The following is a 12,517-nucleotide window of genomic DNA, read 5'->3' on the forward strand; positions in this document are numbered from 1 at the left end:
GAATTTCCATGCTGACCTTCACAGATCTGGTCCATCATCTAACCTGAAGACCATAACTCTAACTTGATTCAACTTACTGGCTAAAAGCAATGAGGATAACAGAACTAAGGCCCAACCTCTAGAAAGGTCCATCCTACTTTCTTATTCACAATCTGGTACAATACACTAAAATATACCCCTTATCACCTTATTAACATTTATTATTTTCAATAAAACTGGATAAATCATGCATCACTAGGCATTATAAGCTGGTTTTTAAAAATAATCATTAAATATCCATTATAAATATTTTATTTTAAAACAATTGGAAGATGTTACATATATTACATACTACATATAATGGCACATGTCAGCCTTTTAAGCTTAAAAATAATCTTTTCCCAAACTGGGATTGATTTATACCCAAGTATAAAATGACCCTTGGCCTATAGCACCAACCCGGGCCCAGAGGAAAAGCCAATTTTGAGCCTGTCTGTCCTCTGGCATTGGGCTTCCTGATATGACACTGAGGGTCCTCTCCCTCTGGTTTTATTCCCTGGCAGTATTGAGGCCTGGCACAGGGACCCATCTTACTGTATGCTGCAGGCCTGGGAAATCAGGGAATCTAGAGGGGGTAAGGTCCTCTAACCATTTTACAATGGAAAGAAAAGTTAAATATGTTCCTTATTCTGTGTTTTTAATTTACACAACTATAACAAGACTCTACAAGACAGAAGGAGGTTAAAATTACCGAAATACAATTTCTCTGCTGGTTCTTCTCTTTGGAAATTGAAGTCTCATAATAGGAGTAGCGTTAAAACTCATCTAGTTCTGACTGGTAACCTGTTCCACTGTCACCTCCCTTTCCCAGATTTAGGTATAATTCATTCAAAGTTTTAAATGCCATCCATATGCCACATTTTTAGACAAATACAGAAGCTTAATAATACTTTTCATTTTCTTTTTCTTGGTTCATAAGGACAATTCCTGCCAAATGTTCTGTCTTATGACTCTCCTCCGCTTCAAAGTATGTTTAAGTTACACATTAAGAATCCAAAAAAATACCACTATGGAATTTTCATAAGCAATATCCAACCAATCAGTAAAACACAGTACACAGTGTGAAAATTTTAATTTATTCCCCTCCCAAGTATCCAGAATGTATATCTCTTTAGCTTTGAGAAATGAGATACTGAAAATACCAACAGAATTGATCATATGAAAGAAAGAAAAGCACATACGACACAGGAAACATCCCTAAGTCCTCCCTACCGTAGTAGTGCAAGTTAATGGTAAGTTTCTGGCAATGTCACCTTTCTTTACATGACAGATTTAAAGTGGAGATAGGCCTCTGATGTTTATTTTTAAATCCTAGCAGGTTTTTTTTTTTTTTTTTTTTGAGGCTATATTAAATGACAATGCATTTTGAGTCGGGGAGAAAAAAATTAAAAACCCAAAACTTCTTTCAGTTTATTCAAAATAAAAATACACATAGAATTATGAAAATATAGGTTTACTATTTCCACCACGTAGGTTGATGCTGCTGTTGAAAGGCTTACAAACTGTTTTTCAAGTTTTTAAAGCTCATCTCGATCCCTCAATAGAGTATACCTATATTCACTGGGTGCTAGTTTCTGGAAGGAGCTCTCAGGTGGACTGCTTGCTACATCTTGGGCTTGCTACAAAAGAAAGAATAAAACATTTTTATACCAATATAGTTTATAGTGCCATAATATTTTAATAAGAGTATTTGATGAATGGTAGTTCCCCTATAATTATTTGCTTATTAATCAATAAAAGCAACTGTGTGCCAAAGCAAGAGATTTAAATGTGAAATCTTGCTTTCCTCATTTCAAATGCTCTTACTCAGATTCTCCAGGGCAAGGTTGCCACAGGGCCATTAACTGTGGGCTTGTTTTACATTTGCTGAGGTGTGGTGGAAGGGACCAAAATACCTAACACCTGGGTGCTTTCCTAGACTAGTCTACAGAGGCAACACAACCCTAGGTTGGCTCAAACCCTTCCTTTGTGCATGACCGCTAAGAGAATTAACAGCATCCACTATGTAGATATTATCTTAGTTATCAATTACCAGGATACCAGAAATTATTACAACTTAGTTGAAATAAAGAGGAAAGCAAACATTTCAATACTGAAAGAAATTAATTTCTGTAGTTTACTTGTGTACCAAGAGTAGACAAAAATACACAGTGAAACAAGAGCTACTTCCAAGAATTTTAAAGAAAAGGCAGTGCAGTCCATCCTCTATTTCCAAATTGTGAGCTCAAGAGCAGGCCTGATTGTTCTCATTTTAATATCCCCTGTAGTTGACATAGGCACACAGTGCATATATTACATACTATATGTAATGGCACATTAATTCTAACAGGAAGCAATGTGTCTATAAACTTATCATTTGACTTTATCATGTGCCTCTTTCCCAATACATTTTAAATTGTTTCAGTGAGATATATGTTTGGATTAAGCTGAAATTATATTACTATAAAACAAACATTTATTTGGTGCCCTCTGTTAGTACACAAAGATGAACAAATATAAGTTCACTGTCTAATGAGGAAATTGAAACAAGTCAGGATAATACAATAATGGTAAATGACATCTTTTCCTAATCTGATAAAATACTATGCAGGCCTTCTTTTCTGAGGAAAATAATCACCTTTGGGTTATAGCCGACAAGTTTGCCTCCTATAGTTGCTTAATTATCAAAAATCTGACCTCATTTTTAAAGGAAAAAGCATGTTTTTGGATTCCTATAGGGAACTCTTGCCTCTGAACCTAATCTGACTCTTAAACAAAGAAAAACTCAGTTTTTATTTTCCTTTTATAAATAGAGGTTTTATAGGCAAAATAATGGATTTAAGTTCTGAGCATATGAAATAGAGGATTTTGGTACATATCATCTTCCCTCTTGGTATCATGGTAATAGGCATGATAGAAATCATTATCTATCAAAATGCAAATTTAGGGCTGTTTAGTACAATAGGAACATAGAAATTACTTGTAACAGAAGTTACAAGGTGGAAACAGTAAAATTCTCAGGTAGAAAAAAAAATAAGAGAACATAAAATTTTGATAAAACAGTTGTCAAGTATTCTAAATCACAAATGGGAAAGCTGCATTAAACTGTAAAGTTTTGAGCATTATGAATAGTGTATTTGTGAAGGCTCTTAGAATGATTTAGCAGAATAACCAATCATTACTTTCTTTATAGTGTGGTCAATCTTCCAGCCACAGAGGAAGGCTTGGAATTATTGGAATCCACTGATTTCTTCACTGATTTATCTGTTTTAGATTCCTATTTCCTATTTCCATTTGAAGCCAACTGTATTTAAATCTGTTATAGCCATATTCCACAGAGGTCACATTCAGAACACTTTTATACAATCAAGAAACTACGTTATAATATCCTTTCAACTTTTCTGAAGACCTAAAACTAAAAATTAATTTAAAAGGATAATTTCTACTCAGAATTTCTCTACACAAATATTCAGAAGCTGAAGCTCAAGCCAATGCAAGAACTTCAGACTCTCTTTGAGGCTAACTGAAAAACAAAAAAAAAAAGAGTTCCCACTGAAAAATAAACAGGAGTCCTACCTCTCCTGGGGCTATATCGGTTGGGTCAGGTCCATGATGGAATTCTCTGTGCAGTTTTCCAGAATGTAAGTCAAATACAAATTGCTTGAGTTTTCCAGGAATTCTAAAACCATAGTCAAATAAAATTTAAACTGTTAATATGGACTTACCTCTATTTTACCAACTTCACAGTATTAAAAAAATTTTGCTAACCTACAATCCCACCCTCCTACCACAACTATTGCAGGCCAGGTATGTGTCAAACATTTTTACACAATTGTAAGCATAGTATCCAGATACTCAGTTTTGTATTCTAATTCCTGTACTTGTTTCATAGAAAATTTTCCATGCTTATCGTTAAGGTACATTATAATCTACCAAGACGCTGTATCGCAAATTCTTAACCATTTTAAATTAATGGGCACTTTATATATTTTCCTAAATTACATATATGTAACTAAAAAAACCTTTGTTCTGCAACATCACACTAAAAATAACAGGGCTCAAAGGAAAAAGAGTTAGGGGCTAACCACTTAAAACTATACAGCTTTGTAACCAAAGCACTATTATCAAGCTGTAATAAAAATATTAGCACCATCCAATGTCCACCACCATTTAAACCTAGTGTCAACCAGGTGATCCTCTGCAGCCTTAACATAAAGGTTGTGAGCCCACTTTTGAGGTCTAGGTCCTTGAGGGTATTCACTAGACAGTAAAAACCAATTTCATCAAATTAACCTGAACCAGGGCATAGTATTTTCATGTTTTTTCCCTAAACATAGGGGGAAATGTCTTCATAACTTCTTTAAACCATACATGCAACTTCATTGGATAACTTAACATTATGAAAAGCAAAGCACTTCTCAAGATCATTAAACTAGCTTTTATTTACACTAAGAAAGGCACTTCCTCAGGATTTTCAGCTGTTTTGTTTTGGAGGTCTTCATATACCCCTATGGCATTCTCTTTATGAAAAAGCTTATTCTCTGGCTCACGCCTGTAATCCCAGCACTTTGGGAGGCCAAGGTGGGCGGATCACGAGGTCAGGAGATCGAGACCATCCTGGCTAACACAGTGAAACCCCGTCTCTACTAAAAATACAAAAAAATTAGCCTGGTGTGGTGGCGGGCGCCTGTAGTCCCAGCTACTCGGGAGGCTGAGACAGGAGAATGGTGGGAACCCGGGAGGTGGAGCTTGCAGTGAGCCGAGATCGGGCCACTGCACTCCAGCCTGGGCAACAGAACGAGACTCTGTTCCCCCCCCCGCAAAAAAAAAGAAAAAGAAAAATCTTATTCTGATGGCTTCAGGACATTCTGAGAATAATGATGTATGAACCGACACAACTTCATTTTCTATGGACATTATTCTCTTAATTACCAATCATGTATGAGCAAATCTGCAGCACAGAAACAATGCACTGTAGCAGATAACACCATATTGAGCTAAGCAAATTTATATATCAAGCTTTCTTCTTTGTAATATTTCCTTGAGTTATATACAATAAAGTAGGATTACTGGGTTAACAGATAAGAACTTTTGACCAAGTGTGAGCAAATTATACCTATAAAACATCAGTTGGTTTTTACTGTTTGTTCTTTAAAGTGTTGCCAGCATGTCTGTCTTTTTAAAATTAAAATTGGTTTTGCTAATTTGATAAGTAAAAGATACCTGCATTTTAATTTACATTTCTTCACAAATTAAGCATTTTTTCATTGCTTCTCTGAATTTACATTTCTGCTCATATGAATTGTCTGCCTTCTAACTGAGATCTTGGTGCTTTAAAAAATTAATTATATATTTTAAATAGAAACACTTTTTCATTCTGTTACAAGAATTAAAATGCAGGTCCACATACACTTTAATTCCTTGGGTAGAACTGATTGACTTTTAAAATCATTATTTTTTTGGTAGCAAACAATAGCTGGCTTGTAGTTAATATTACCAGTTTCTTTTTCTTTTTATCCTCTCCTGAGGTCCTGGAAGTGCTGTTTCTTCCCTTCGATAACTCCCACTGAGCTGTACCAACCAATAACTTCATTGTATACCCATTTTGGCTCCCCACTAGCTCCAATGCAACAGAGACCAGCAGGTGCCAAATGCACAGTTTACAAATACAAATGACTGTCAGGTAGCTATATTGACAGAATGCCTCTGAAAGGTTCTCTGGTGCTGAAGTAATTGCACATGTACCAGAGATAAACATTGAGAGGAGATCAATTTAAATTTAATCTGACATCATCTACTGTCACCCACAGCAAGTGCTAAAATATATCCATTCAATCCATAGCATTGCAAATGGTCTATAATGTTAAGATAAAGCCTCTGCTAGTTTGTTTTATGAGGTCCAAAGATTATCAAAACTAATACAGTGTGAACTGCTTCTGCTAGTCAAGAAATAATTTATGATTAAATCTTAAATGTGACAAATTCATTGAAAACACTCAAAACACATTTTTCCAAGTTGATTTTTTTCCCTTGTCAACAGATGAAAGAAAAAATTGTGTGCAAAACGAAAAGACGAGAGATAGGATGAATCTGAATTGATGCAGTAGAAAAACAGATTATAAAAGAGCTATCTAGCTTGTGGCCAGAAACTATCCATCATTATTAAGAAGTAACATTCAGTGAATCAACAATACATTGTCAAGAAAACAGACAACATGCTAATCTCCTAAACAGGAAAATAAATGGGCCCTTGCCATAATAAATAAAATTATATACATCATGCTTTAGGGCAAAATTGTTTTAATTAGAACACCTAAGTGTTTCCCATCCTCCAGTTACTTTTTTGTTTATTTACAATTCTTTATTTTTAGGTGAGACAAAATTTTGACATAGTGAAATGCACAAATGTTAAGTGTATGAGCAAACTTTAACAAATGAATACAAGGTAATATGTATTTTTATTGTTTCTTAAAATTTAGATACAGCAGAATTCACTTTTTTAGGCTTAACTTTTGAGTTTTAACATGTGCATAGCATTTTGCTACCCGCTCCACAAACCAGGTACAGAACAATTCCAACACCCTTTTTAAGTCAGACTCTCCCCTTTCCCACAACCCCTGGCAACTGTTGACCTTCTATGATTGTCATTTGTACAAAATCATACAACATGTAATTATAAGAATGGCTTTTTTTTCACTTAGCATATTGTATTTGAGATTCATTCATCCATTTTTGTATATATAAAAAGATATGTTCCTGTATCCACTGCGGAATAGTATGTCCCATTGAGTAGATATACAATTAGTTTATCCATTCTTCTATTCAAGGACATTCAAGTTCTTTCCAGATTTTGGTGACTATGCACAATACTGCTACAAACATTTGTGCACAAGTGTTTGTGAACTTTGTCTAGAACAAATACCAGGTTATATGGTAGGTATATATCTAACTTTTAAAGAAACTGTAAACTGTTTTCTAGAGTGGCTGTATCATGTTGTAATCCACCAGCAATGTATGAAACTTCTAGTTGTTCCATATCCTCATGAACACCTTGTATTATCAGTATTTTAATTTAGGCATTCTAAAATATATATACTGAGTAATGATGCTGAGCACCTTCCACATGCGTTTATCTGCTATCCCTATATCTTCTTTACATTCTATCAGTATCTTTCACAGAATAAAAGTTTTTAATTTGATGAAGACCAATTTATACATGATTTCCTTTTATGGATAGTGCTTTTGATACTCTAAGAACTCTCTGTGAAACCCCAGGTCATAAAGAGTTTCTCCTATGTTTGCTTCTAAGAGTTTTCTAGTTTTATCTTACATATAGGTGCATGATAAATTCTAAGTTAATTTTTCATAGAAGGAAATTCTTTTTTGGATAAGGACATTCAGTTGGTCTAGCACCATCTGTTGAAAAGACTATCCTTTCTCCACTGAATTGCCCTTAGCACCTTTAAAAAAATCTATTACTGAGATTACCCTTCCAAGATGGCTGAATAGGAACAGCTCCGCTCTGCAGCTCCCAGCATGATCAACGCAGAAGACGGGTGATTTCTGCATTTCCAATTGAGGTACCTGGTTCATCTCATTGGGACTGGTTGGACAGTGGGTGGTGCAGCCCACAGAGGGTGAGCTGAAGCAGGGTGCGGTATCGCCTCACTCAGGAAGCACAAGGGGTTGGGGGATTTCCCTTTCCTAGCCAAGGGAAGCTGTGACAGACGGTACCAGAAAAACGGGACATTTCTGCCCAAATACTGCACTTTTCCAACAATCTTAGCAAACAGCATACCAAGAGATTATATCCCACACCTGGCTCAGCAGCTTCCATGCCCATGCAACCTTACTCACGCTAGCTAGCGCAGCAGTCCAAGATCAAACTGCGAGGTGGCAGCCAGAAGGTGGAGGGGCACCTGCTATTGCTGAGGCTTGACTAGGTAAACAAAGCGGCCAGGAAGCTCGAACTGGGTGGAGCCCTCCGCAGCTCAACAAGGCCTCCTTGCCTCTATATACTCTACCTCTGGGGGCAGGGCATAGCTGAACAAAAGCCAGCAAAAACTTCTGCAGACTTAAATGTCCCTATCTGACAGCTCTGAAGAGAGCAGTGGTTCTCCCAGTACAGTGTTTGAGCTCTGCGAATGGACAGAATGCCTCAAGTGGGTCCCTGACCCCCGTGTAGCCTAACTGGGAGACACCTCCCAGTAGGAGCCAACTGACACCTCATACAGCTGGGTGCCCCTCTGAGACGAAGCTTCCAGAGGAAGGATCAGATAGCAATATTTGCTGTTCTACAATATTTGCTGTTGTGATACCCAGGCAAACAGGGTCTGAAGTGGACCTCCAGCAAACTCCAACAGACCTGCAGCTGAGGGACCTGACTGTTGGAAGGAAAACTAACAAACAGAAAGGAATAGCATCAAAATCAACAAGAAGGACGTTCACACAAAAACCCCATCTGTAGGTCACCATCATCAAAGACCAAAGGTAGATAAAACCACAAAGATGGGGAGAAACAGAGCAAAAAAGCTGAAAATTCTAAAAACCAGAGCACCTCTTCTCCTCCGAAGGATTGCAGCTCCTCGCCAGCAATGGAACAAAGCTGGACGGAGAATAACTTTGATGAGTTGACAGAAGTAGACTTCAGAAGGTCGGTAATAACAAACTTCTCCAAGTTAAAGGAGGATGTTTGAATCCATCGCAAGGAAGCCAAAAACTTTGAAAAAAGATGAATGGCTAACTAGAATAAACAGTGTAGAGAAGATCTTAAATGACCTGATGGAGCTGAAAACCATGGCACAAGAACTACGTGATGCATGCACAAGCTTCAGTAGCTGATTTGATCAACTGGAAAAAAGAGTATCAGTGATTGAAGATAAAATTAATGAAATGAAGCGAGAAGAGAAGTTTAGAGAAAAAAGTAAAAGAAAGGAACAAAACCTCCAAGAAATATGGGACTATGTGAAAAGACCAAATGTACGTTTGATTGGTGTACCTGAAACTGACGGGGAGAATGGAACCAGGCTGGAAAACACTCTTCAGGATATTATCCAGGAGAACTTCCCCAACCTAGCAAGGCAGGCCAACATTCAAATTCAGAAAATACAGAGAACACCACAAAGATCTCCTCAAGAAGAGCAACCCCAAGACACATAATTGTCAGTTTCACCAAGGTTGAAATGAAGGAAAAAATGTTAAGTGCAGCCGGAGAGAAAGGTCTGGTTACAGACAAAGAGAAGCCCATCAGACTAACAGTGGATCTCTCAGCAGAAACGCTACAAGCCAGAAGAGAGTGGGGGTCAATATTCAACATTCTCAAAGAAAAGAATTTTCAACCCAGAATTTCATATCCAGCCAAACTAAGCTTCGTAAGTGAAGGAGAAATAAAATCCTTTACAGACAAGCAAATGCTGAGAGATTTTGTCACCACCAGGCCTGAAGGAAGCACTAAACATGGAAAGGAACAACCAGTACCAACCACTGCAAAAACATGTCAAATTGTAAAGACCACTGATGCTAGGAAGAAACTGCATCAACTAACAGGCAAAATAACCAGCTAACTTCATAATGACAGGATCAAATTCACACATAACCATATTAACCTTAAATGTAAATGGGCTAAATGCCCCAATTAAAAGACACAGACTGGCAAATTGGATAATGAGTCAAGATGTGCTGTATTCAGAGACCCATCTCACGTGTAGAACACACAAAGGCTCAAAATAAAGGGATGGAGGAAGATCTACCAAGCAAATGGAAAGCAAAAAAAAGCAAGGGATGCAATCCTAGTCTCTAATAAAATAAACTTTAAACCAACAAAGATGAAAAGAGACAAGGCCATTACATAATGGTAAAGGGATCAATTCAACAAGAAGAGCTAACCTAAATATATATGCACCCAATACAGGAGCACCCAGATTCATAAAGCAACTCCTTAGAGACCCACAAGGAGACTTAGACTCCCACACAATAATAATGGGAGACTTCAACATCCCACTGTCAACATTAGACAGATCAACGAGACAGAAAGTTAATACGGATATCCAGGACTTGAACTCAGCTCCACACCAAGCAGACCTAATAGACATCTACACAACTCTCCACCCCAAATCAACAGAATATACATTCCTCTCAGCACCACATCACATTTATTCCAAAATTGACCACATAGTTGGAAGTAAAGCACTCCTCAGCAAATGTAAAAGAACAGAAACCACAACGAGCTGTCTCTCAGACCACAGTGCAATTAATTTAAAACTCAGGATTAAGAAACTCACTCAAACCACACAACTACATGGAAACTGAACAACCTGCTCCTGAATGACTACTGGGTACATACAAAATGAAGGCAGAAATAAAGATGTTCTTTGAAACCAATGAGAACAAAGATACAACATACCAGAATCTCTGGGACACATTTAAAGCAGTGTGTAGAGGGAAATTTATAGCACTAAATGCCCACAAGAGAAAGCAGAGAAGATCGAAAACTGACACCCTAACATCACAATTAAAAGAATTAGAGAGGCAAGAGCAAACTAATTCAAAAGCTAGCGGAAGGCAAGAAATAACTAAGATCAGAGCAGAACTGAAGGAGAGAGAGACACAAAAAGCCCTTCAAAAAATCATCCAGGAGCTGTTTATTTGAAAAGATCAACAAAACTGAGAGACCGATAGCAAGACTAATAAAGAAGAAAAGAGAGAAGAATCAAATAGACGCAATAAAAAATGATAAAGGGGATATCACCACCGATCCCACAGAAATACAAACTAACATCACAGAATACTATAAACACTTCTATGCAAATTAACTAGAAAATCTAGAAGAAATGAATAATTTCCTGGACAAATATACCCTCCCAAGACAAAACCAGGAAGATGTTGAATCCCTGAATAGACCAATAACAGGCTCTGAAATTGAGGCAATAATTAACAGCCTACCAACCAAAAAAAGTTCAGGACCAGATGGATTCACAGCTGAATTCTACCAGAGGTACAAAGAGGAGCTAGTACCATTCCTTCTGAAACTACTCCAATCAATAGAAAAAGAGGGAATCTTCCCTAACTCATTTTATGAGGCCAACATCATCCTGATACCAAAGCCTGGCAGAGACACAACAAAAACAGAGAATTTTAGACCAATATCCCTGATGAACATGGATGCAAAAATCCTCATAAAATACTGGCAAACCAAATCTAGCAGCATATCAAAAAGCTTATCCACCAAGATCAAGCTGGCTTCATACCTGGGATGCAAGGCTGGTTCAACATATGCAAATCAATAAGTGTAATCCATTACATAAACAGAACCAATGACAAAAACCACATGATTATCTCAATAGATGCAGGAAAGGCCTTCGACAAAATTCAGCCCTTCATGCTAAAAACTCTCAATAAACTAGGTATTGCTGGAACGTATCTCAAAATAATAAGAGCTATTTATAACAAACCCACAGCCAGTATCATACTGAATGGGCAAAAACTGGAAGCAGTCCCTTTGAAAACTGGCACAAGACAGGGATGTCCTCTCTCACCACTCCTATTCAACATAATGTGGAAGTTCTGGCCAGGGCAATCAGGCAAGAGAAGGAAATAAAGGGTATTCAATTAGGAAAAGAGGGAGTCAAATTGTCCCTGTTTGCAGATGACATGATTGTATATTTAGAAAATCCATCGTCTCAGCCCCAAATCTCCTTAAGCTGATAAGCAACTTCAGCAAAGTCTCAGCATACAAAATCAATGTACAAAAATCACAAGCACTCCTATACACCAATAACAGACAGCCAAATCATGAGTGAACTCACATTCACAATTGCTACAAAGAGAATAAAATACATAGGAATCCAACTTACAAGGGATGTGAAGGACCTCTTCAAGGAGAACTACAAACCACTGCTCGATGAAATAAAAGAGAACACAAACAAATGGAAGAATGGATAGAAAGAATCAATATCATGAAAATGGCCACACTGCCCAAGGTAATTTATAGATTCAATGCCATCCGCATCAAGCTACCAATGACCATCTTCACAGAATTGGAAAAAACTACTTTAAACTTCATATGGAACCAAAAAAGAGCCCACATTGCCAAGACAATCCTAAGCAGAAAAAAAAAGCTGGAGGCATCACGCTACCTGACTTCAAACTATACAAGGCTACAGTAACCAAAACAGCATGGTACTGGTACCAAAACAGAGATACAGACCAATGGAACAGAACAGAGGCCTCAGAAATAACACCACACATCTACAACCATCTGATATTTGACAAATCTGACAAAAACAAGAAATGGGGAAAGGATTCCCTATTTAATAAACGGTGCTGGGAAAACTGGCTAGCCATATGTAGAAAGCTGAAACTGGATCCCTTCCTTACATTACATACAAAAATTAATTCAAGATGGATTAAAGACTTAAATGCTAGACCTAAAACCATAAATACCCTAGAAGAAAACCTAGGCAATACCATTCAGGACATAGGCATGGGCAAGGACTTCATG

The 12,517-nt window shown here is 37.3% G+C and overlaps 1 protein-coding gene across 1 annotated transcript in view; it reads right to left on the reverse strand.

Annotated features, from left to right (window-relative positions):
* Positions 1–1,096: 1,096 nt before the first annotated feature.
* Positions 1,097–12,517, reverse strand: part of ERP44 (endoplasmic reticulum protein 44) — a 115,477-nt gene continuing 104,056 nt past the window's right edge. Inside the window, exons 11-12 of the mRNA XM_011965260.1 lie at positions 3,595–3,697; positions 1,097–1,658 (exon numbers count right to left, since the gene is read on the reverse strand). Coding sequence (XP_011820650.1) covers positions 1,557–1,658; positions 3,595–3,697 — 205 coding nt within the window. The 3' untranslated portion in view covers positions 1,097–1,556. The remainder of the gene's footprint in view (positions 1,659–3,594; positions 3,698–12,517) is intronic.

This window comes from Mandrillus leucophaeus, unplaced genomic scaffold, assembly GCF_000951045.1.
Source record: "Mandrillus leucophaeus isolate KB7577 unplaced genomic scaffold, Mleu.le_1.0 Scaffold1181, whole genome shotgun sequence".
NCBI lineage: Eukaryota > Metazoa > Chordata > Mammalia > Primates > Cercopithecidae > Mandrillus > Mandrillus leucophaeus.